Source organism: Giraffa tippelskirchi, chromosome 14 (assembly GCF_054371585.1).
Source record: "Giraffa tippelskirchi isolate mGirTip1 chromosome 14, T2T-mGirTip1v1.2.pri, whole genome shotgun sequence".
Lineage (NCBI taxonomy): Eukaryota > Metazoa > Chordata > Mammalia > Artiodactyla > Giraffidae > Giraffa > Giraffa tippelskirchi.
Window position 1 is genome coordinate 41,324,892 of NC_137288.1, and position 26,843 is coordinate 41,351,734.

A 26,843-nucleotide genomic window follows, 5' to 3' on the forward strand; every position below is an offset into this window, starting at 1 on the left:
TTTTACCTTGATAATCTTCACTTTCCTTTAGACAATCAATGATAACCCTGACTGAAGAGAGGAAGATGAAGTATAAGGATGTGTAGAAAAGCAAACACACTAATTAAAATTTTAAGATACTGGTACACACCACATCTTAATTTGAAGCACTCTAATAATTTCCCAAGTGTACTACCCAATTATAATCATTTCACATTGAAGTCCTTCTGCTACTAAACTATATAAAATACTGCTTTTAACGTATTTGCTTCCTTGGGTTCATTCAACACATCCCCCTTTAACATAATTTTTAGACAAGTCTTTAGTCTAAAATTCGTATTTCCAGGTACATGTACAATGCTTGAAAATGAATTAATGGATTCTGAACCATCCCTGATGTGGTTTTGACTCTTGTATTAAACATTACTTCCGGCATATCACTTATGCTCAGCATAATTTACATCATAGCACGATTCACATTAAAAATGTAGTCCCCATTTGTGGGCTCAGCCTGAGTCTAGGACCTGGCATCATTCCTCTCCTTGGCAAGGAGTATTCAAGCAGCATAAAGATCTAGGCTTACAATAAGTCACTCTTATGGCCCCAAAGCCCTTTTATAACAGAGTTTTTGCTTTGTTCTCAATAATCAATTCCCACCTTATTCCTCATCATTATTTGCTTGGCTTTCTTTCTGTTCTATTTTCTTCTTTTTCCAATATTCAAAAACAATAGCACCATTAAGTATTCAATGATACTGTTTTAATTCATTGGGATTGTTCACTTTATTGGCACTATTAAAGTGTTTTCATTGACATTTGCAAAGTCAGGTTATCCTCCATTTACTGTGGTACTGGAGCTCTGATACAACCCAGAATGTATTCCATTTGTCAGGACATCAAAGGGCCAGAAGACTACACCCTCTTTAATGATTTATTCCCACACTTTGGGTTTAATAAAACAGTCATATCTAAATTTAGAGTAACTAATCATAATTTATACACTTGTATAATGTAATCTTTGGCTAAAAGGATTTTTTTCCGTTAAATGTGACATATAAAGGTTACAATAGCAGTTCCTATTTTACTTTTCTAGTCTTCTGTATTTCATATTTCACTGCTTTCTGAAATTCTGTGAAATAATGGGGAGGGGAGACTATCACAGTTCTTTAAAAAATTCCTCATGGGAGATATAGTGAGTTTCCACGGTTTGGGGCACTCTGTTTGATGACAGAATCATTTCCAACAGTGTCCCAGGTATTATAGAGTATTTTATTGTGATGACGCGTCCTCAACTTTTCTGTATCACTACCTCTCAATGCACTTCTGTAAGGAGATTGTGGCAATCCAGTGGTGCTTCGTGATTGCTTTGTGGTTCTCTGAGACGCCTTTGAAGCCCTCTTTTTCTCACTCATTCTCCCTCCTGGCAGCCTTTCAGGTTGGAGAAAGATCCACTTGTTCAAAATTACCCATATAGCCATGCGTTGAATTAGTTATAGAGAAAGGATCTCTGTTCAAATCGAAGGACTCCGTGATAGCCACACTCTGGTCTCCCGGAGAGCTGCTTGGAAAACGAAAGACATAGATTCGCTAACACTCTCATAAATATAATTTACAAAATGCACATTCAAATGTGTGTACCTCATGTATCTCTACTCAGGTCAAGCTCATTCTTAACAAAAGTTGCTTTAAAAATCTGAAAGAAATATATTACAGTGTATAAAATAATACTGTGATTTTATGTCACAGAATACTATTTTTGAGTGTATGTATTTTTAGAGTATTTATATTCAGTGGATTTTGAAAAGAATCAAGATTTTTTTGTTAAAAAAGAAAAAACTATGTAAAATGCTATACCTATAAAGAAGTTAACGTGAGTCCATTTTTAACCTACAGTGATTTTTTTTACAGCCAAATAATGGGGCTTTGAACAAAACAGAACTGCTATAATTAACTGAGTTGTCAATGAAGGCAATTTTTCCTGAGCATCCATTCATAGTTTGAAATATTTCTAAATACCCTAGACTTTTGTCATTACTCTAGCACTTCAGAAAAGAATGTCTAGATGCACCTGAATCTTTTTTCTTAATCTTCTATTTAGGAAATGATTAAAATCATCTCTCAGATGTATTATAAGAACATAGAAGCATATAACTAATATTATGACAAGAACTTTTGGAGAAGTTGGTGCTTTTTATTTGCAGAATCAAAACCACCATTACAACTCTTATGCCAACGAAACCCAGTTCATTGTCTGGTGTAAATTGCTGCCTGAGCTAATAGCAGTCTTCTGTCCCAACCACCTTCCCATTTATTTAGTATTTCAATTCCAAGAAGAAAAGTTCTAAAGAAAAAAAAATACTTATATTTAAAAGTAGCAATCAACACACTCAGGAGATTCACCAGCTATAGAAAAACTCTTCGTGATGCTAATTATAAATTATATACAGGTTTATTTAACAAAGCTTGTACTAATAGTTGATTCTTTTAAATTTCTCCTTAATGCGAATAAATATCCCCCCACTTTCTTAAGGAGAGTTATTTTCTTTGGAAAATCAGCTTTAAAAAAATAAATCAAGATGAGATATTTATGGCAGTCAACTGAAATAGAAAAGCACTGAAGTATACTCTCAAGAGATTATAGTATTTTATATTAAAATGATTTAAGTCTTCAATGAAATAAAAGACACTCAGTTCAGTTCAGTCGCTCAGTCGTGTCAGACTCTTTGTGACCCCATGGACTGCAGCATGCCAGGCTTCACTGTCCATCAGCAACTCCCTGAGCTTACTCAAACTCATATCCATTGAATCAGTGATGCCATCCAACCATCTCATCCTCTGTTGTCCCCTTCTCCTCCTACCTTCAACTTGTCCCAGCATCAGGGTCTTTTCAAATGAGTCAGTTCTTTGCATGAGGTAGCCAAAGTATTGGAGTTTCAGCTTCAGCATGAGTCATTCCAAAGAACATTCAGACTGATTTCCTTTAGGATTGACTGGTTGGATCTCCTTGCTGTCCAAGGGACTCTCAAGAGTCTTCTCCAACACCAATGTTCAAAAGAATCAATTCTTTGGTGCTCAGGTTTCTTTATGGTCCAACTCTCACATCCATACATGACTAATGGAAAAACCATAGCTTTGACTAGATGGACTTTGTTGGCAAAGTAATGTCTCTGCTTTTAAATATGCTGCTTAGGTTGGTCATAACTCTTCTTCCAGGGAGCAAGCGTCTTTTAATTTCATGGCTGCAGTCACCATCTGCAGTGATTTTAGAGCCCCCAAAAATCAAGTCTGTCACTGTTTCCACTGTTTCCCATCTATTTGCCATGAAGTGATGGGACCAGATGCTATGATCTTAGTTTTCTGAATGTTGAGCTTTAAGCTAACTTCTTCACTCTCCCCTTTCACTTTCATCAAGAGGCTCTTTAGTTCTTCTTCGCTTTCTGCCATGAGGGTAGTGTCATCTGCATATCTGAGGTTATTGATATTTCTCCTAGCAATCTTGATTCTAGCTTGTACTTTATCCAGCCCGGCATTTCTCATGATGTACTCTGCATATAAGTTAAATCAGCAGGGTGACAATATACAGCCTTGACGTACTCCTTTTCCTATTTGGAACCAGTGTGTTGTTCCATGTCCAGTTCTAACTGTTGCTTCTTGACCTGCATACAGATTTCTCAAGAGGCAGGTCAGGTGGTCTGGTATTCCCATCTCTTGAAGAATTTTCCAGTTTGTTGTGATCCGCACAGTCAAAGGCTTTGGTGTCGTCAGTAAAGCAGAAATAGATGTTTTTCTGGAACTCTCTTGCTTTTTCAATGATCCAGCAGATGTTGGCAATTTGATCTCTGGTTCCTCTGCCTTTTCTAAATCAGCTTGAAGGTCTGGAAGTTCATGATTCACACACATACTGTTGAAGTCTGACTTGGAGAATTTTGAGCATTACGTTGCTAGCGGGTGAGATGAGTGCAATTGTGCCGTAGTTTGAACATTCTTTGGCATTGCCTTTCTTTGAGCTTGGAATGAAAACTGACCTTTTCCAGTCCTGTGACCACTGCTGAGTTTCCAAATTTGCTGGCATATTGAGTGCAGCACTTTCACAGCATCATCTTTCAGGATTTGAAATAGCTCAACTAGTATTCCATCACCTCCACTAGCTTTGTTCATAGTGATGCTTCCTAAAGCCCACTTGACTTCACATTCCAGGATGTCTGGCTCTAGGTGAGTGATCATACCATCATGATTATGTGGGTTGTGAAGATCTTTTTTGTCTTCTGTGTATTCTTGCCACCTCTTCTTAATATCTTCTTCTTCTGTTAGGTCCATACCATTTCTGTCCTTTATTGTGCCCATCTTTGCGTGAAATGTTCCCTTGGTATCTATAATTTACTTGGAGAGATTCCTTGTCTTTCCCATTCTATTGTTTTCCTCTGTTTCTTTGCATTGATCACTGAGGAAGTTTTTCGTATCTCTCCTTGCTATTCTTTGGAACTCTGCATTGAAATGGTTATATCTTTCCTTTTCTCCTTTGCCTTTAGCTTCTCTTCTTTTCTCAGCTATTTGTAAGGCCTCCTCAGACAACCATTTTGCCTTTTTGCACTTCTTTTTCTTGGGGATGGCCTTGGTCATTGCCTCCTGTATAATGTCACAAACCTCCGTCCATAGTTCTTCAGGCACTCTATCAGATCTAATCCCTTGAATCTATTTCTCACTTCCACTGTATAATCGTAAGGGATCTACGCCTTGCCAAGATAAAGCCTTCTTCAGACTCTGCCGGTGAAAAAAGCTTCATGGGTTTTAGCCCCTGGTTGTTCAGGAATGGAGCTGGAATCAATGGGAAGGGGAGATGAAGGAGGAGAGTGTTGGGAGGTTCGCAAGGTATTCTGTTGCTAATGTTGGCTCTTCCTGGTGAAGGTGGTCTCCACCACAGCCCAGGAGTGTGAAACCGGGTTCCCAGGGAGGATGCGGCAGAAGCCAGGTAAGAGCAGAGCATACAGAAAAGGTAGAGAAGATGGTGCTAATATGGCAATTACAGGAGCTTCTAATTGGGAAATTAGCAAGCACTTCAAGCTTCAAAAATAAATCTATGCCAACAACTAAAAGAGCAGTGCTGTTAAGTGAATGTAAGAACGTTTCCTTTCACCCCAAATGTTTAGCATCTTGTGAAAAACTCTGTTGATCAAAGGTCTCGGATTATTTTTAAATCTGAAAAAGGAATGCAGTTTGGGTACAGTATGTTTCTGAGAGAGAGAAAAGACTCTGGCTAAAAGATTTGACCCCTAAACTTTCCCTTTTTTCTGTGATGCATATGCGAAGCATGCAAAACAGCGGTGGAAATACTTAGGCTGGTGATAATTTTTTTCCATCTTTATCTTCGCACAAGGCACATTCAGTCTTTCTGATCAGACTCGAGTTAAAAATGTATTATTATTTTCTAGCTAAATTTAAGGGTCACTGGTCCCAATTTCATCTATAAAGGACATAAGCTTATCACCACAAGGCCTTCTTTCCTACAAAGAACTTCTACGAGAAAAGACTGCATGGGGAGATTAATATTATTCCCTAAAGACCACTGACAGTTTTGCTATACTGATTTCTACTACTTTATGAGGTATATGTCCTCCGGGCAACTTAGCTATTGCTGCTGATTTTCCCAGATGCTAGACTGCAGACTAGTACCCTTTGTGGCAATTTTTTTACTAATTCACAAAATGTTTATTTCTGAAAGGGGCTTGGAATGTCATTGCCGGGTGGAAAACTTGTGACTCCCCTAACAGCACCCAGGACACCCTGGTGATGAAGCAGTGAGATCCAGTCCTCAGTCACCCAGAGCTCAGGTCCTGTCCCCACAGGGTACCACACCCTCCCCCCTCACCAACCATTCCTCCTCTTTGTCTCTCCTAAGATTTCCATATGCCTCATTCAATACAGATTGTCTAGTATTCATGCTTTACATTTATCCAGCATTGATTACAGGCATACACTGAGCTAGACACTGCCCTAGGCACCAAGGCAAATAAAAATCAATCAGTCCTGGCCTTAAAGAGCTTATGGTAAACAGGGGCTAGTCCGAGACTAACAAACAGGGCAGAGCTATTCACAGGGAAGGACCATATACACCAGAGCCTGTAGCATCACCTACGGATTCAATCAGTGCTTCCTCGACATGTCCCTGAACAAGTCTTGAAAAAAGAAGGCAACTTAAGAAAAAATGGGGAGGACTTTTAAACCCCAACTGCATCATAAATGAAGGTCTTAAGGGTTATAATGTTGTTATGTGCATGCTAAGTCACTTCTGTCGTGTCTAACTCTTTGCAACCCCATGGACTGCACTAGGCTCCTCTGTCCATGGAATCTTCCAGGCAAGAATACTGGAATAGGTTGCAAGCCCTCCTCCAGGGGATCTTCCCAACCCAGGGATGGAACTTGAGTCTCTTATGTCTCCTGCACTGGCAGGTGGGTTCTTTACCACTAGTGCCACTTGGGAAGCCTTACATGTCTCCCCTTAAATTCATATGTTGAAGCTTTAACCCCTAAAATGACTGTATTTTGAGATGTGTGTGTGTTAGCTGCTCAGTTGTGTCTGACTCTTTGTGACCCCATGGACTGTAGTCTGCACTCCTCTGTTCATGGGATTTTTCAGGCAAGAATACTGGTGTGGGTAGGTATTCCCTTCTCCAGGGGATCTTCTTAACCCAGGGATCGAGCCTGGGTACCCTGCATTGCAGACAGATTCTTTACTATCTGAGTCAACAGGGAAGCCCATACTTTGAGATAGGACTTTTAAATAATTGAAGTTAAATAAAGCCATTAGGGTGGGGTCCTAATCCAATGGGATTGGTGACTTTATAAGAACAGCGGGCCTTCTCTCTTTCTCCAAGGGCACACACCAAGGAGAGGCCCTGAGAGCCCACAGCAAGAAGACTACCTGCAAACCAGAAAAAGAGCTGTCCCCAGAACCCAGTCCCTGGAGAAGGAAATGGCAACCCACTCTAGTACTCTTGCCTGGAGAAAACCATGGACAGAGGGGCAGGACAGGCTGTAGTCTGTGGAATCGCAGAGTCAGACATGACTGTGCAACTAACTTTCACTTTTGCTTTCCAGAACCCAGTCAGGCTGACATCCTGATCTCTTCTAGCCTCTAGAACAGTGAGGAAAGAGATTTGTGTTGTTTAAGCCCCCCAGTCTACGGTATTCTTTCATGGAAGCGAGAAACATTACTAAGACAAGTGCTCCCATGCATTTGGGTTATGTTAAAATGTATACTTATTAGGCTATGAAGTTTGAAGTGGGAGATCTAAGGAAGTAGTGGAGAGGTGAAAAGAACAGAACGGGGAATATGTAAGGACATAACTCCCCAGAGAAACTTTGGATGATGGAAAAGGAGAAGATCATTCCTAGGGCTCTGGGAAATATTCCATGAATTCTGGCATCCACAGAGGGGAACTCTCAGCTTGCTTTCTTCCTCTTTATTCTGCCCCAGTTTGCAAAAGGGTCAACTTTGTTCCCTTGTGCTGGCTGTATAGATTCACTGGAATTCTGGTTCACTTCCACCTTGGCTCCAAAGCACAGAGAAACTGGAGAGTTTAGGGAAATTTCTCTTGGCCTTTGAACCAGTGAAGTTAGTGTTGCAGCAGTTGTTGCAAAATGTGACTGTAGAGAACAAAGCTAATGCTGAAAATTGAACATCAGGGTAATAAAATGCAACAGCTTAGAAATTCCAGTGTCTTGAAAAGAAGAATATGTATAGATATATTGATGATCAAGTTTAAATGATTAATTTCTTAATATTAATTTAGATTAATTTTTTAATATTTATTTTTTATTTATTTGGCTGCACCAGGTCTTAGCTGTGGCATTCAGACTCCTAGTTGCAATGTGTGGTATCTTAGTTCCCCAACTAGGGATTGAACCCAGGCCTCCCATATTAGGAGCACTGAGTCTTAGCCACTGGACCACAAGGGAAGACCCTGGATTAATTTTTAAAGACTAAGAGTGGGGAAGAAATGGATAAAGGAAACACAATTAATAAATAAGAGCCTCTTTGTTGCTATTTCGATTAATAAAAAGTAGTTATGAGCATATGTTATTATGAGATAGCCACTAACAGAACCAAACACAGGAAGTCTGCTGTCTAAAACATTGAGAATATAAAAATAAACAAAATAGCCTGTAGAACAGAGGTTAAATGGTAAGCAAACAAAAACCAGACAAAAAAATTATCTGAGTGAGACCAACAAAATTAATGAATATAGTATAAATCTCCCTATTAAAAGGCAAAGTGTATCCAGGTTGAATAAAAATAATCCAGAGATTTAATACTTTTAAGAGAGATCTAAATAATAATTGAAATAATTATAGCTGAGGTAGCAACCTACACAAATGGGACTTAAAAGTGTTCTTATATATTGACAAAATCATAATCACAAACAGTAAAGAAATAAAAATACTGAGTACTAAAGCTTAATAGCTTAAAACACATGAGTATTTAAAACGTAGGACATGGTATTTTAAACACATAACCTTATCTGTCTACCCTGTTAAACATCAAAAGATTATAGATAGATAGATAGACATATCAAATATCTCTTTATATCAGTGTCTATATTATAAAACTTATATATTATATATTTTTAAAATTATAAATTATATAAATTATCAATTATATAATTATACATAAGTATATTATATATTATAAAATTATAAATTATTTAATATATTTATATATTATAAATTATAAATTTTATAAAAATTATTAAACATCTGAACAAGGTAGAACTAATATAATGGATTGGCCAAAAAATTCCATAAGGTGCTATGGACAAACTCAAACAAACTTTTTGGCCAATGCAATATATAAGCATATTTGTCCTCTGCTTTCCAGGTGGGAGATAATTCCCCACAGCAGTCTTGCATTTCTGCACATCTTACGAGCAGAGGCACTGGATGCCTTTATTTCAGACCATTCTTCCAAGGCTGCTTTTTAGAGAAAATAACTTTGGAAGAGAGAGATGTTATCTCCTTCTGGAGCAAAGAGCTTGCTTAAAGTTTTGGGGGATAGAGACAGCACACTTTTGGAACAAAGGAATGGCGTGCTTATTGCGTTTTATAAAAGAATTGGGTTCTCTAAACTCAGGGTTCCTCTTCTGTGTATAGGTGTCACCTGACCCTCTTCACCTGGTCCTGTGGAAATCTCAGCATGGGGAACTGACACAGGAATGATGACATTCTAGCGATTGCTATTGCTGTGAGTAGTAAAATCCTTTCTCTCTGACACAGGAATCACTTGTCTTCAAACATTCATACAACCATGGAAGCCAACTTGTTAGCCATTGAGTAGGGCAACAGCCCAACCTGTCACAGATCTTGACATTACTAGTAAATTTCTTTCTGTAAAATATGCTAGAAGCATGTATGGCAATAGATACTAGACTAAAAGTAAAGTCAGTAATCCAAAGAAACCAAAATCATGTACTACATTAACTCCACAACAATGGGATGAAAATGTAAAATTTTTGTTACTGAAAACAAGGTTCAACCACTTAGAAATGAAAACACACCTCTCTAAGAACTACTGAACTAGGGAAGAGATTAAAAAGTAATATACAAAAATGTTCAAACAGAGGTGGTATGCAAAAGTGAATTCTTAAGTATAAATATTTTTCTGTGTGTTACGAAGAACCCAAACAAACTAAATTTTAGAAAAAGAAAACAGGATCAATTTTTAGAAAGGAAGAATTGAGTTACAAAATTAAAATAAAATTAAATAGATCCAAATACTTTTTAAAAAATAGAATAAAAGCAAATTTCTAATATTAGCAAATGCTAAATAAAATTATGTAAATAAGCACAATACAATACTTTTACAAGTATTTACTATTTACAAGTACTTCTAATACAGTAGTTTCAGAACTAAATAAACTACTAAAATTTTTCAAGGGTATCAATATAAGAAAAACATCAATATATCTCCAAATGAATATGAAGTTTTAAAATCATGAATAAAGTCCTAGAAATAGAACTTGACACTACATTAAAAAAATCATCAAATAGGATTTATTTCAGGAATGCAAAAATAATATTACATACTTTATTAGCATATATAATTAAAGTATTAAGTCAACTAAGAAAAATATAACCATAATAATGTTTGAGGAAGCCATTAAAAAATTCAACTGTCACAATTATTGAAAACACTCATAGCTTACAATATGCCATCAACATGATTAAAAATAGTCACTTTCATACATTTCTAATGGTTAAAACCAAGGGGGATTTGCATTACATGTGGAAAAGTCAATAATAATTTTTAACATCCTTATTAGAAGGCTTTGGTCAATACTAGAAGACATGACCCAGAGCTAAGAGATAAGTAAAAGACATAAACAACAATGATTCATTTAAAGAAAATTCAAAACGACACCTTATGGAAAACCTGTAGAATTATTTCATTTATTACAAGAGAAAAATACAAAAACAATAGCATGTCCATAGGCAAGTAATAGCAAATGTGGAAATAAAAGTATGTAAATAATTTCACTCGTTGCAACAAAAATATAAAATTCCAAAGATCGAGTTCAATAAAAACACATTTAACATATGAAGAACATGAAAAATATTTTGAGAGACAGAAAGGACTCTTATGGGAAGACTATTTTACAGATAAAATTATTGCCAGATTAATGAGTAGCTTATTGGTGTGCTCAGTCATGTCCAAATTTTGTGACTTCATGGACTGTAGCCCACCAGGGTCCTCTCTCTGTCCATGGGATTTTTCAAGCAAGAATAATGGAGTTGTCATTTCCTTCTCCAGGGCATCTTTCCAACCCAGGCATCGAACCCACGTCTCCTATGTCTCCTGCACTGGCAGGTGGATTCTTTACCACTGAGCCACCTGGGAAGCCAATCAGTAGCTTAATGCTATTCAAATAAAAGTCAAATATGATTTGGAGTAATTTAGCCAAATAATACTAAACTTCTGGAAGAGTAATCATGTGAGAATAATATTTTTTAAAATAAAGAACAGTAAGAGGAAGAGATATATCTTCTCAAATAGTTAATACATTATAAAGCTACGTCAATTAAAGTGGTGTGGAATTGATGCAAATTGGAAAGACCCTGATCAATGAATAGAAAATGATATCTCAAGCCTTTAGTGACTATCCCTGGAACAGCAGGCTAGTAATTAACTGTGGGGTTGGAGGTGGAATTGACTTTCAATCTTTACTTCGCACTTTTCATTATTAATAATGTGTAACAGATACAGTGTGTGCAATAATTAAATCTTTGTTAATTTAAGCCACTGAGTTTCAGGAACTGTTTGTTAGCACAGCATAATTTAGCCTATCCACACTTATAATCGTGCTCCAAGATATAATTTTTCTAGTAAATTTTAATGGTGACTCAACATAAACATACATTTGAAAAACCTATCTTAAGTAACAAGGGGCTTGAATGTCTTATGGAACTAGGGTGCAGAACCCTATGCTGCCAGTAGGTGTCATGATTTACATTATGTGGTGCTGGCTGGGTCAGGGTGGGGGGGCGGGGGGAGCCTGAGCTTCAGACTTATTTATGAGTGCCAAAGATATGAAAGTAAGATAAGTATTCCTACTCATCAGGAGTTAACTCCTAGTAATAATAATTCTTTTTAAAAAATTAGCTGTCTGTGGGAATGCCGTGACTGCTCAGTGGTTAGGACTATCTTCTTTCACTGCCAAGGGCACAGGTTCAATCCTGGGTCAGGGAAATATCCCGGAAGCCAAGTAGCATGGCCTAGGGAAAAAAAAAAAAAGATCTCTATTTATTAGTGGTATAATTTTAAACTTTTGTGCATGGGTCTTCTTCAATATCGAAATTTTAAAAAAAATGTTTAGTGTCAATGTTTGAGTCACATGGAACTTGAGATTTGACATGAAGTTACTGAAGCCGTTGTGTTTAATCAGGTAAGTAATTCACAGCATTGTAAAATGTTAGTACTTGTACCAACACCTATAACCCCTTAACAAGAATGTCTACTACAAATACCCAGCCTAAAATCCTTTACTCTCCTCCAAACACTGCCTCGGAGACCAGGGAAACCTTCCAGGTTTTCTGGTGGCTTTACTTGTTCTTTAGCCTTTTGTTCCATGCGTGTTCATATTTGCACCTAACACTTGTCAAGTAGCCAGTGTGGGGCTGGACAACAAATAAAAAGCAATAATGGTGGGAAACAAAATGGATAGTTAACAGTCTGAATGGTGTCCATAATAAACAGCTGTGAAACTGCATTACAAAAGCAGGATCTACCCTGGAGAATATTCAGGATACAAACAAACCCTTCTATATTACAAAAGTAGATACAGCCCCAGGGAAGACTTCCTGGAGACCCCTGCTCTACACCAACTAACATCAACTATATTCCTCTGAAGGTAAAGTAGCTGAAAGGTTGTTCTTTCTCAAATACATGTTTTCCTTTGAACCTGATGAGTCTGTCTAGTGTTCTGTGGTGATAGATGACACAAAAACATTTGTGTTTTGGACTAATTGGATGACATGAGTTTCCAGAACTGTTCACTTGACAATTTTTACAAGTTGTTAAGTTCAGGGAAATAAAATTACTAAAATTAAAGATCAGTTCTACAAAACATAAAACCTAGACTCTATGTAGCTTTAAAGGTTTAGAAGAGTTTGTTTTAAAGTATGAGCACCTCCTAATGGCTGGTTCAAAGCACAAGGCCACTCATTTCCAGTCTCAGAAATTGACATTTAAACAAACCATAAAAACAAGTCAACAGTGTGATTGCTGAGTATCCCTTTGTTCTTTTCTCCCCCACCTACCCCCTCCTTTATGTTTTGTCCTGCTTGCTTGTTTTTAAGATATTGTAAGCTGACTCAGAAGAAATACAGATTTTTAAACATAGCATCAATCACAGAGCTTAGAAATTATATTAGCCATGGGTTTTGACTCAAAGGAGGACAAAGGTGGAGAAATGTTTAGTGAAGACAACTGCAGTCAAAAGCAAATATTTTTCAAATAAAACAAGTTGGGAAAATGGTAACTAAGGATAAAAACATTTATTTTTATGTTGGAAATTTTGCACAGGGTTAAGAATTTTATTTCTGGAAAAATGTTGATTATGATACTGGTTGTTCATAATAAATTCAATATTTTGGAGGATCGCATATCTTTTATTGTCAGATAGTAAAGGTTTTTCTAACATTAACTTTGGGAAACTAAGAATAGCAAATATACTTTTACTTTAACTTTCATAATAATCTGATTTTGCTATATTGATTATAGGAGGTGCTGTCGGTGGTCTGAACCACAGCGCCTATAGAGAAATGAAAGATTTCTTAAAGGTGTACATCATCCAAACAACTGGATTGATTTTGTGATTTTTAAAAACAGACAAACAAAACAATCAAGAAAAAATCATGTACCGCAGAGGAATGCCTTTAAGATTCTGATCAAAGTCTTGGGTTAGATTTTCTAGGCTCTGCTGATCAAACTAAATAGTTCCCTGCCTTTTCTGATCCTCCCTGCCTTCAAGCAGGAGCTATATGAACTCATCATCTACTCATCACTCGCTCTTGCCAGGCACACGAAGTATAAAAAGTCTCATTAGAGTCTTCCTTGTCCGTTCTCTCACCGTGTTTCTCCCTCCCCACCAGCGTGTCCCCTGCCCCACTGTTTCTTCCCCATAAACTCTGTAGAGTTTCTTTCCCCATAAACTGTACAGAGCTGCTCTAAGTCGACCTGGTGTCCACAGAGCTAAGGGTAAAAGAAACAGATTGACAGTTTGGTCTTGTAGTTTGTTCTCACTCAGAAAAGTTCTGCAGTTTGCACACAATCCTTTAAAAGGTCATCTCTTTTAACAGTAATTCTTTCCTTTATTACTAAAAGTCAGGCTTTTCCCTCCCATATGTTAATAAATGTATTATTACCTCTGAGTGGTTACCTACCCAATCCTAATGAAATGTAAAACCCGGTACTCTCAGCAGAAGAGATATATTTCTTAGAATTGATCATCTGGAGATAAAAATTTGGGGAAATGGTGAATGATTTGTGTGCATCTGTTCAATGGATGCTAATATCCTTATCAACTCCAAGCTTGAAATCGTCTTGTGGCTAAAGTCTTTATAAATCCCTATAAAGTGAAGTGATGGTACCCTATTGAATAGCAAGATGATGAAATTCAACCTCATAAGAATTCAAACAAATAGAAGATTTACACTAAGTGAGAGTGAAGAGCAATTAAAATTCAACCAGTGATTCTCAACACCAGGTATGTTAGTGGGGAAAGTAACAATGACTGTCCCCACCAGGAACATGAGACATTTGAGGGGCAAGGTATAGTAAAAGTACCTATTGATTCACATACATTTATAGGATACACCTCCCCTAATGAAAGATGTTTTCTCTAGGACATTTTAGCACACACATACAGTATGACAAAACCAAAACAAAACAAAAAAAACGGTTGAAGACAACTGTACTAAATGTTTTAATGAGATATTTGTTTCTCATCTACTCTAAATTTCAGGTTTGGATTACCAATGTTATAAATTTGTATTTCACTATTGTCCACTGGAACCACGAAGTATATAGACAGTAATTCATTCTGCATTATTTTGGTTAGTGAGAATTCAAGTGAACACATGAGGGTGAAGGCACACCCATGAATTGCTTCAAAAGCAGGTAGTAAAACCTTAAAATACTTTTCATAACTATTATGTATGCTGAGGATAGAGTGAGTGAGAGAGAGAGAGAGAGTGTGTGTGTGTGTGTGTGTATGTGTGTGCACGCATGCATGCTCAGTTTCATCTGACTCTTTGTGACCCCGTGGACTGGAGCCCACCAGACTCCTCTGTCCCTGGGATTTCCCAGGCAAGAATACTGGAGTGGGTTGCCATTTGCTCAGGGGGATCTTCTCGATGAAGATAGAGCATATATACATATATTTTTTAATTTGAAAACTATAGGGGCTAAAACAGCGATTTGGGCCGACCTATTAATAGTAGGTGGAGGTGATACTATTTCTCATAGAACATGGAGAATGGGGAAGGGGTTCTTAATTAACCAGAGGAGGGGCTCGGTCCCAGTGGGAGTTCTAAGCTGCTGCCAGGGACAAGAGTCTTCCTGGAGACTGATGTGTATCTCATCCTTGGGAAAGGGAAGATGACAGACTTAGATAGGGGGAAATATCAATATCGGCACTCATCCAGCCTCCAGAAAATCACCTATAGCTCCTTCTTTCTTTGGTTGAGGAACAAATCACAAACCTGGACAGAGACAAGGCAGGTCAAGCCAGGAACAGTGCAGTGTGGTGTGAGCCTGTCCCAGCTGGGGAGGCTCTTTATACACTTGTGCCAGGCTGTTCTGAACTCACATGAGTCAAGAAAAACTGAGGCAGGGTAGGGTGGCTTATCAAAAATCTGGGAGGATTAAGTGAAATTCTACATATTGAACATTTTCCCCAAGTCTCTCTGACATCAAAGACAGACACGACGATAACCCCTGCAGGAAAAGCCACAGAGAGGAAACCAAGATAATCCAGGGAACAGAAGACAGCTTTTCAACAACATGTTAAGAGATAAGAGAAGCTCTCACATCCATGAAATAAGACTGAGTTTCTAGGAAGAAATCATCAGAGAACGCAAAGCTCTGGAAATCAAAAATATATCCAATTTTTCAATAGAAAGGCTAGAAGACAGAGCTAAAGACATCTCCCAGGAAATATATTTTGAAAAGAGAGAGAAAGAAATTCTGGGGACAGGGGAGGTAAGAGAGATAAGAAAATTAACTGATCTGTGAAGTTCTAAAGAACACTTCTAGAAAATGAGAAAAAAATTTAAAGAAGCCAATGTATATTTTCTTTGCTGCTGCTGCTGCTGCTGCTGCTGCTAAGTCACCTCAGTCGCGTCCGACTCTGTGCGACCCCATAGACGGCAGCCCACCAGGCTCCGCCATCCCTGGGATTCTCCAGGCAAGAACACTGGAGTGGGTTGCCATTTGCTTCTCCAATGCATGAAAGTGAAAAGTGAAAGTGAAGTTGCTCAGTCGTGTCTGACTCTTCGCGACCCCATGGACTGCAGCCTACCAGGCTCCTCCGTCCATGGGATTTTCCAGGCAAGAGTACTGGAGTGGGGTGCCATCGCCTTCTCTGATATCTTCTTTAGTTAAAGCTTATACTACCTCATTAATGAGTAGATGGTGCTTATTTTTTGACTTACAAACAAAAAGCCATTTTTTACATCATTTCTACCTTTACAAAAATAATTCGATAGGGGAATTTTTGAAGTATAAATAGAGTTTTAAGATTTCTTTGAGAACATCCTCACCAGCAAGACATCTCAGAGTGAAACTTTCTGTTGAAGAGGACTTGCCTTTATCAAGAGATGTGCAAATTTTGGGCGAGGACTGGATGAACTGTTCCTTATCAGTTGCCCTGCTGTGTGGCCCTTCCTATCAATTCTAGATGCCGAAAGACCATCCCCACACTCTTGTCCAAACACCAAGTCCTGTGTTTTGTTGTAAAAACTGGGCAAATGTTTACTGAACAATTACCAAGATTATGACCTCACCCCTATCCTGTAGTTTGGCCACACTCCACATTCTATCCACATACGAACCCCTTCTCATTAGAGAGCACAGACCTCGGGTGTTTTCTTGAGTCCCCACCTTCTTCTGATGTCCATTTGTCCACTTGTGTCCATTTGTCCCTGCCTCTGCTCGCCCCTTCCCTCCAAACCCTGGTGATCAGACACCTTAAAGAACTCACTCCTCAACTGGTGATATCAGGGGGCCTAAGTATCCTCAAAGAGTCTGAAATTTCATCTGGCTTGGATAAATACGTTTTGCAATGCAAATACATGTTTATTATTGGCCCTCCTAACAACTTCAGAAGTGAGAATATTCCCATCTCCTGCAAACTCGTTTTTTTGAAAAACCTTTCTCAGGGATGACTCAAAATAACAGACCTCCCAGAAAGATAATGCTTATTTGTGATAATCACTCGGCCCGTTTGAGCTATGTAAAGAATGAATTACAGTAACATACATTATAAATTCTGTGATAAATGGGACTATGGTTGATTTTTTTGCATTCACCGTTGAAAAGGAAAACTAGGGCTGTATCTTTCCGGTGAGCGCTATAAAATAAAGCATCAACTCTGAATCATCTGTGAATGATCATGGCGCACATAACAATATAATTTTCTCAAATATCTACACGTGAACATGTGCTGCTTTTGTAACAGAAAGATAAATATGTTATTTTTAAACTTTGTGGATAAATGGGGGACACATGTACACCCATGGCTGATTCATATCACTGAATGGCAAAAACCACCACAATATTGTAAAGTAATTAGCCTCCAATTAAAATAAATAAATTAAAAAAAAACTTTTTGGATAAATGAAAATTAAGAAGAAAGATTTAATAAGCACTTGGTGGCTTGCTGGTTATGCCACATCATTAAAATGTGACTTAAACTTTTGAAACCAATTAATCATTCCTCTTGTGAGAGCTGAATCCATAGTCTTAGAGAATTCCATGTATTTTATCCAGAACTTCTCTCTAAAGAACTAAATAGGCTTCAGTGACATCCTTTTGTTAGTCCTCTCGGCATTTTTTGAGGCAAGTGGGACGATTTCTCTTCTGTAGATGAGAAAACACGTAAAGAAATGAAGTGGCGTATTTAAGATTACTCAGGGAGAGAACACAGGTATTCCAACCCTGATAAATACTTAAACAGTTTTCACTGGAGGAAAGGGTAAATTCAGATACTAAAGATGTTTTACTGTCCTCTCAACACTGACAGTTGCATTTCAGAACTTTCCAGAAGGCACATCTTTGCTGCTTTTAAAAGGACATGGGGACAAAAGTTTGGCACCACTAAACGTTACAAAAAAGCCTTCAGTGTGATTTGTTTTATTTTCTGAAGAGACATTTATCTTGAGAAATAGGCCTTCTGACTTTTAAGTAATACAACGTGATGCCCCATAAATACTCACAGTGCTGCTGCAGAAGGTAGATTTCTTGAATATCATGCAAATCAGATTTTCTCAAAGACAGCTGATCTTCAACCAGAACTCATGAAGTCAACTAGGAAACCTGGACTCTGCAAATGTGTAGGCAGAACGTGGTTCAAGAAATGATAAGAACTAGGTTCACAGGAGAAGGACTCAGAGAAAAATGGGTTTTAATCCTGGTCTTGGTATTGTCAACTTCCAAGATAATTCAAAAATGAATTCGTTTTCCACTATGAAATCAATGTATTAACATTGTCTATATTGTTCCTCTGAATAGTTTCACATTCTCAAATTTGTTTTTATGCAACTTATAACCCGTTAAATTTTTTATTACTTGTACTAGCCTGCATATTATTATTTGCTAGCTTCTCTGGTGGCTCAGATGGTAAAGAATCTGCCTGCAGTGCGGGAGACCCAGGTTCGATGCCTCAGGAAGATCTCCTGAAGGAAATGCCTACTCACTCCAGTATTCTTCCCTGGAGAATTCCATGGGCAGAGGAGTCTGGTGGGCATACTTAATACACATATAGGTGGGCTTCCCTTGTGGCTCAGTGGAAAAGAATCTGCTTGCCAATTCAGGAGACTTCTATCCCTGGGTCAGAAAGATCCCCTGGAGAAGGGATAGGCTATCCACTCCACTATTCTTGCCTGGGAAATCCCATGGACAGAGGAGCCTGGTGGGCTATAGTCCATGGGGTCGCAAAAGAGTTGGACATGACTCACTGTATAGATAAAAAGCTAAGCTCCTACTGTGTTGCTCTGTGTTCATTTCAGGCTTTCTCAAGAAATTCTGGTATATTATCCAAATTGGGAATAGGGAAAAAGAATCTTAGAAATCTTCAGAAACTCACTCACTCAAGTTCATGGAGTTTAAGTCCACCTGAACTCAAATCCATAATCTGTTTATCACACCCTTCTACTTTCCAGAAAGTGATTCTTTCTCTGTGGTGCTTCTCCCAATACAGGGGCTGCCTGTGAGTTACGCCCCTCATCATGCAAATGTAAAACTAACTCATTTACTCACTTCCTTGACCATATATACTTCAAGTTATAAATTTGGTGATACTGTCCATGAAAACTTTTGAATTTGGTTTTCAAATACTAAAAAAAAGAGAAAGAAACCTAAGTAATATTTCCAAACCAGAGTGGATTATTTTAAAAGCCAGGATTTTTTTTTCCAGTATTGAAGCACAGCATGTCTTCTCCGGGTGAGGACCAGATGAACGGTTGGGTTGCACCTGGCTCCAGGTTATATCAAAGATATGAATCTTGAAATGCTAGAATCACACTCAGTAGGTGAGATGATCACAATGAGAAAGGCACCTGAGGATGGAGACCAGTGAAAGGAAATGCAGAGTTACATCTCCAATCACACCTGCTTTGAAGAACAAAAACCTGAGAGGAATACTGGACAAATCCCCAGCATCATTAAATTTTCCTTTTGTTTTTTAAACCATTCTCATTCCACATGGGTGAATTTTTCTAAAGTTAAAAGGGACTCTGTAGGGAAGACTGGGTTTCCCTAGCGGCTCAGATGGTAAAGATTCTGCAAGCAATGCAGAAGACCTGGGTTTGATCCCTGCGTTGGGAAGATCCCCTGGAGAAAGAAATGGCAACCCACTCCAGTATTCTTAACTGGAGAATCCCACGGACAGAGGAGCCTGGCGGGCTACAGTCTATGAGGTTATAAAGAGTCAGACACAACTGAACAACTACCCCCCCCCACACACACACACACATCGGAAGACTGGCAGTAAGGCTGAGTCCCAGTCAGTGTTCTCCATTTGCCTCTGGTAGTCTTGTGTATATATTTAAGCTTTAGTGTTCCTATAAAATGAAGGAGCTGCATAGACCACCTTTACATTTCATTTACAACAGCCTGTGACTCTACAAGACCTGTGAACCCAGGGAAGGTCAGTGTTAACACATTAAAGCTAGTTGGGAAGAAACTTGCAAATGCTAGAGCGACTTCCTAAGGGAGAAGGGATGATTCTAGTTTACCCTGTAGACCAGGCAAGGAAAGGGAACCATGGAGGAGGGTCTTGAGTCAACATGTGGGAAGGGCTCTCAGCTGGGTGTCAGAAGCCAAGACTAGTGTGTATCCTGTCCCAGAGGTGTGTGTCTGTGTGTTTGTGGCAGGGGGAGGGGGAGTGTTGCAGACTTGACAACTACTGTTTGCATTTCTTTCCAAAGTTAGGACCCTTTTAGAAAAATACTCATGTGATGTATTTGTATGTTTAGCATCTCTTGTTTGAGAATACACACCAGAACATGAAGTTATTCTGACTTTTCCTTGAAATGAATGTTTTAAAATGAACCACCATGGCATTTACATGCATGTGAAAACTTGCTGTATGTGCAGGAGTTATCATTTACATGGATATGAAAACTTTCTATGTGTGCAGGAGTTGTCATTTATTCAGTCTGTCTATAATGTTTGACCCAGGTATTCATTTCAGACCTCTTGGAGCAGATCAGCAGCAGTGTCTAGTTCAGAAACCAAGGGATTAAGCTGATTTTCAGAGTATGAGCCAAGCTTTAGTTTTAATTATTATTTTTCTTGTGTTCCCCTCTCCCCTCACAATCAAGCTGTTTCTCTAGGTCACTGCCTAGGCCCCTTCAGCCCTGGAGCTGTGCAAGATGATAGCAAGTTAGTCTTCAGACTGGCAATGCTTTAAGCAGAAGCCAAAATCCTGAGAGCTGGCCCAAAGAAATGAATGACCCAGTAGATTACCTTTAGAATGGCAAAATGGAGGTACTGTTTGTCTTGGGCACCAAAGTCAATACTATATCTACTTTCATTAGCATCAAATGGATGCGCCAATCTCCACTAAGATGATCTTCGACTAGGTTCTCCCTTCTGCTGATCAAAGGCTGATTAGCAAGATTGGGCCGAGCTCGTGATCAAGCTAAACTCAGGTAAGATTCCAAAGCAGTCTATAACCACTGAAGAATGAGACTCATGGAAGCTGGACATAAAATTTTTATAAATTAAAAAATAAAATGCTGTCAGTGCTTGCGTGGTTGATTGAAAACCACTGGAATCAAGAGAATTAATTGACAGACTTTTCAAAAAAGCAGATTTTGAAGTCACAGAGTTTTATTTATAAAGGGAACAATTTTTAAAGCTTCAAGCAAATACTACTAATAAGCAATAGTTATTTATACTGAAATCTCTTCTACCTTTAAGTTAATCAGAATGGCAATAAACATCAGTGGCTATTGCTGGGAGTGGTGAGGCTGTTAACTAAAGCCTCAAGTCTGGGATCACAGCTTAATTCTTAGGCACAGAGATGAGCTCTATAGATTACATTTTTGAATACAACAAAGGATATCCCCAATATTGCTGCTAAATGTTTTTCTATTATGCATGACTCCTTGAAAGTGGAACTCATAAATACCAATTATAAGGAGAAATTTTAGGTCAATTAGCAGTAATGTGACAATACTATCTAGCAAAGAAGGAAGAGAAAGAACAAGTGGAGCCTTTTGTCTTTAAATTTAATTAACATGATCTTTCTTATTCTTTGGAAAGAAAATCCAGGAAAAAAATTTTGAGTTTCATTTTTAAAAGGCCTACAATATTATGTTTTAATTAAAATTGAATCAACTTCCCTATGAATACTGAATTTTTAAAAGCCGAGCTAGAGACAGTACATTATTAAAAGCTGCATCACTTATGTCAAAGAAATTAGTACTTGATTTTTAGAGATTATCAAGTTCTTAAATGATCAGCATCTTGAAACTCAAATTCAAATAATCTTAGTTCTTCAGTTATCCAAAGCAGAAGAGGAATGCACATTAATTGCAACGAAGTTTGATGATTTCCTAAGTGCTGAAAAGCTTTGGGGGGAAAAAAAGGTATTTTTCTTTACCTGAAAAAACCTTAAAAAAAAAAAAATACTGACAAAAACTTAATACCTCACCAAAATCTACTGCTCCTCACCTCTCCCTCCATTCCACAAATGCCTGTGACCTAAACTTGTGAAGTCTCTCACTTTTTTTTTGTGATCCACTCCAAGTTTATGCCATACAAGGACGAAGCAAAAATCCTTTACTTGGTGCGAACTCAGAATCAGTCAGGGCATCTCGTGGATAATCTCTTAGATAATCCTATTCTTCAGGGCAAGTTCTGGCTTTTAGCTCCTTTTCCCCCTTTCTTTTTCTTTCTTTCTATACTTTTTGTTGTTGTTGGCAGTGGTTTAGGGAGGGAGTCAAAGTCCCTTAGACCATTTGCTAAAAATTGTGAACAGTGTCACGAACGCATAGAAACAGAAAACGGGGGATTTCAAAAACAATAACACACACTCTCAACCCCCGACAGGGAGAAACAACAAAACAAGCACACCCAAACTTCCCAGTTTCAGTACATCCGCCAAGAAGGGAGAGGTGCCCGGCCTCCGCCCTCCCGGCCCGCAGGTGGCTTGCGGCGAGCGCCGCAGACAATGGCCTGCGTCGCCAGTTTGCAGTGTCTGCCCTGCCCAGAAAAAACAAAACCAAAAAAAATAATAATAATAACAGTCTATCTCTAAAGAATGACAGAACGGAAAGAAAAGCGTGCGTAAAGCTTCGGAGGAGTCATTCCCTCTCCAAAGCTTCATCTCTATCCGATCCCCATCGCGGTCCAAAAATGAACCTGCCACCCAATCAAGTTCCTGCGCAAGTTCTTTTTCTTTCCCGCAGCCCCTCCACCTGCCGGGGCTGTGCTCCGCGCACCCCAGGCTTCCCTCCGGCGACCCCCCGCGGGCTGCAGCAAAAATGGGGCGCTTCGGCTGGGCGGGGGCGGGCGGCTGCCGCGGATCCGGCCGGCTACCGCTGCAGCTTGGTGGCCTCCGATTGGCCACGACGCGGGCGGGTAGGCTCGGCGGAGGAGGGAGGCGGGGGCGAGGGCGGCGGCGGCGGCGGGAGGCAATCCGAGCCGGGAGCGGGCAGCGCGCGGGGCGGGCGAACGCGGGGACAGCGGCGGCGGCGGCTCGCCCTGGTCGCGCTCGCGGAGGCCGAGCGGGGCGCGCGGGCGGCGGCAGCGACGCGGGGGTGGGGCGGCGCGCGCGAGTGAGCGGCGCGGGCCGAAAACCGGCGTGCGGGCAGCGGGGGCGGCCGCGGCGGCAACTGCGCGGGACGGAGCCGCGGCGGGAGCGGCCGCGCCGGCCCCTGGCCTCATCCCCGCGCGTCCGAGGCCGGAGAACAGTCTCCAACTCTCCGGGGGGACCGGCAAGGGGCGCCAAGAAGCGGTCCTCCGCCCCCACGCAGCGGAGGCGCCGGGCGACGGGACTGCTGCCCTTTGTGGGCGCAGCGCGCACGGCCCCGAGCGCCCTCCCCGTGGCGCTCTCGCCAGCGTCTTCGTCGAGCCCGGCGGCCCTGGAGAGGGGACCCGGAGGAAGCAAAACCCCGAGCCCGAAACCTCGCGTTGCGGAGCTTCTAGGGAGCTCTCGCCGCTCCGCTTGCACCTCCGCATCTTCCACCGGCCAAGGTCCCCGCCGCCTGCATCCCTCCTGGCTTCGCTGCGCTCGGGGCCGAAGCAGAGCAGCCTGCGCTGCCGCCGCGGCCACACACGCACACACTCACACCCTCACGCGCACGCCCGCCTTCTCCCCCGCCCCCTCCCCAGCTCCTTGATCTCGGTCTGTTTTATTACTCGTGCGAGTCCCGCGGACTCCGCGGCCCGCTATTTGTCATCAGCTCGCTCTCCATTGGCGGGGAGCGCGGAGCAGCGGAGAAGGGGGTGGGGTGGGGAGGGAAGGGAAGGGGGTGGAAACTGCCTGGAGCCGTCTCTCCGCGCCGCTGTTGGTGCTGCCGCTGCCGCCGCCTCCGGCTCCTCGCTCGGCCCCTCTCCGCCTCCATGTGCCGGATAGTGGGAGCGCCGCGGACCCTGCTGCCGCTGCTGGCGGCCCTGCTTCAGGTACGCGTCGGTCCCCGCGGGCCGGGCCGCGGGCGGGGTGGGGCGGGCGGCGCCGGGTCCCTTTGTTCCCCGCGCCGCTGCGGGGCCGGGCTGCGCACCCGGGAAGGGAGGTGCCGCACCGCGCGGCCGGGAACTGCGCAGACACGAGGCTCGGGCCGGGCGCCGGGGCAGGGCGTCCGGGGCCAGCCGGTCTCCCGCGCCTCTCTTGGCGGGTGCCCAAAGGAGCTGATCGCGGTCTCCCCACTGCCCCTGCGGGGGTCCAGCCAGCTCCCGGGGGGGGGGTGTCTCTAGGCAGCAGAAGGGTGAGCTAGGCTAGCACTCTGGTTTTGCAGTTTTCTACGCTTCTCACCCCTCGCGTAGCACTTTGCTTCAATTTTTTTGTTTATTTCTGCAGGCATGGGTTTCGAGTTTGCAGTCGGAATTCTCACTCTGGTATCTTAGTTACGGGACTTGCCTCCACCCCACCTCACTCTGGCACCCGTGCGGCTCCCGGTGCCCGAGGGCTCCAGTGTCCTATTGTCTGTACCCCAGCGTCGAATTGCTGCCTATTTCTGTTTTCCTGCCCTCGAAATTTTCTCTGTCGGTCCTACCTGAAAAGAAAGCCTCACTCCCTTGCCCCGACGAGTCTACGCGGGTCCGCGCCTCCGCACCCAGCCCCTGGCCCCGCACGCCCCTTATCCCGCCAGGCGGGGAGAAGTTCCGTTACTCGGCTATTTTTCCTCTCCCTCTGTCCGACTGCCTCTGCCCTGCGTGCGTCCTGGGGGCGCCTTAAGCGGGAGCCTCGCACTTTTCATGCCTTCGGGAGAGCGCCAGACAGCCTTTCCCTGGGATCGGTACCGGGAGGCTCCTCGGCGGCGGGAAGCACCTGCTCCAGGCAGGTCTCAGCCTCCCTCCCCACACTCCGCGCGGGTCTCCAGCCCGGCCGAGCGTCCAACTTTCCCGCGGCGTCCGGCCAGAGGATGCCCCGAGGCCCTTCCTCGCCCGCCAGCGGGGTCTGGCGAAGGGAAGCCGCGCGCCGCGGCCGAGACCCCCCGCGCTGGGCGGGGTCCGGCCGGGGGTCCCGCTTCTGCCGCCGCGGGCAGTGGGGGCCCGAGGTGGCTGCGGGAGAGGGGCGTGTCTGCCCTCACGGCCTGAAGGGGTCTCGAGGGGAATCCGCCCGAGGGGGCCCCGAGCGCACCGCCAGCGGCTGGGGGTGGCCGGCCGGCGACTGCTCCAAAAAGTGCGGGCGCGGTTCGGAAGTGCCGCTGCGCCCGGGGCGACCGGGGCAGGGACAGATGGTGCGGATCGCCCCCCTCCGTGGTCATCACGGGTCAGGGCCTGGCGCGCTCCGGCCGCGGGCGCCGGGGGCTGGACCGGACTGGCGCCCGCGGTCTCGCGCGCTCCCTCCCGCCGCCCCCTAGAGGGGTGTGGGCCGCGCCGAGCCCTGTCCATGGTGCGCCCGTTCCGCGCTCGCCTCCCCCGGGTCGTGCTCGCCTACTCTCAGGCTCTCTCCCTCCCACTGGCATGCGGGCCGCCCAGGTCCCGCCGTTCCTTTCTCCTTTCTTGGGTTTCTCCTTTTGTTCTTTCCTCTCCTGCTGGTCTCTTTCTCTTTCCCCTTCCCCCATTCACCAGTCCGCCCCCCTCGGCTCTCTGCAGACGCTGGGGTCTCGGGACTGTTCCACTGGACATTTTTGGCCTCTGCACTTTTGGAGAGTGGATGGAATTTCTTCTAACTTGGGGGAGGAGACCTGCCAGTCACTTGCTAACAAAAGTACCTCCTGTTATAAAACCGCCCTTTATTCTTGGAGCGCACACTCCTCATTCTTTCACCTCCTGTCAGTTCATTTATTGTTTCTTCTTTTAAAATGGGGTTTATTGAAGAGGTTTTGGCTGAAGGGGAGGAAGGAAAAAAGTGCTACTCCAAGTGTTTGAAGTTAAGGGGAAAACAAGATAAACTTAAGAATCCTCCCAGACATCAGATTTAAAAAACAAATACGTCGTAGATTAGAAAAATCTTGCTTTAAAAAACATGTTGTTTTGGACATCATAGCGTGGTCTTACTTATTTATAGGCAATTTATAGTAAATCCTAAGCGGGTCAGTCCAGCTCTGGATGGTATGCTCACTAACTTTTTGATCTGAAAGTAAGTTTTAATTGAATACTGTGCAGTGAAGTTAGGATAGGAGGAGACGTTTCTTGGTCACTAATAACATGAGACTAATCTGTGTACCACGGAACAATCTCATTTCCTTTTTGAGTCATCTGCTTTGAAACCAGGTGTGGATTTTGTAGGCCATTTTCTTTCTTTCTTTGTTAAGCATTATATACATATATATATAATTTATAAACGTTAAATCGTGCACTTCCCTTTTCTGTTGAATGTTCTTTCTCAGTTTCTTCCAGGCCAACCCGAGGTTGACTTTCAAAAACCTCGAGGAAAGGGGAGATTAAAACTTTGTCCTCAAGTTATTTGGGTAATTCATGGGTATGAGTCAAGCAATAACACTGAGTGATTTACAAGGTCATTATAAGTGGAAGCAGAGCAGTTCATGCAACATGAGTTTTAGGGTTAAGTGTGCTATGTGGATTGTACACACCGAGATTGGAAATGACTTTGTGCTAATGGTCTGCTTTACACACTGGAATAACATAGATGTATCTGCAATGTGAAAATGGCCCCTCTGCACTCTGCAGTCATCTGCTTTTTAAAACTCTAGCTTTTTTTTTAAGCTTCAGGCCAGACTAAGGAGTCAAAGAGTTTTAGAAAAAAGAATGAGCAAGTTATCAGTTTAGATACTGAGCTGCCTTATTTTTTCAGACCAGTTAAAGAAAAATAATTAAATATTCAAAAGGACTTTATGCCTTTAATTAACTGAAGTGTTCTTTTTTTTACTTGGAACACTTTTTTTTTTTCACTTTAAGAGAATCTTTACTAGTTGAGTTATTCTGTTACCTAGATTTACATAATTCTAGTCAATTTT

The 26,843-nt window shown here is 41.9% G+C and overlaps 2 protein-coding genes across 6 annotated transcripts in view; one reads left to right on the forward strand and one right to left on the reverse strand.

Moving 5' to 3' along the window:
* Nucleotides 1-16,493, reverse strand: part of LOC145534850 (uncharacterized) — a 71,476-nt gene extending 54,983 nt beyond the window's left edge. Inside the window, exons 1-2 of one of the 4 annotated variants that reach the window (XR_014075019.1) lie at nucleotides 16,338-16,473; nucleotides 1,288-1,539 (exon numbers count right to left, since the gene is read on the reverse strand). The gene's annotated coding sequence lies outside the window, so the exon portion shown is untranslated. Of the gene's footprint in view, nucleotides 1-1,287; nucleotides 1,540-16,337 lie in introns of all 4 variants that reach the window. The other 3 variants (XR_014075018.1, XM_081563147.1, XM_081563146.1) reach the window with 3 other exon arrangements.
* CDH2 (cadherin 2) overlaps nucleotides 1-26,843 on the forward strand; it is a 394,092-nt gene that overhangs the window by 121,975 nt on the left and 245,274 nt on the right. Inside the window, exon 2 of one of the 2 annotated variants that reach the window (XM_081563143.1) lies at nucleotides 9,126-9,216. Coding sequence is in view for 1 of the 2 variants with exons in the window: in XM_081563142.1 (XP_081419268.1) it covers nucleotides 23,824-23,883 (60 nt within the window). In the remaining variant the exon portion in view is untranslated. Of the gene's footprint in view, nucleotides 1-9,125; nucleotides 9,217-23,751; nucleotides 23,884-26,843 lie in introns of those variants that run through there. The other variant, XM_081563142.1, reaches the window with a different exon arrangement.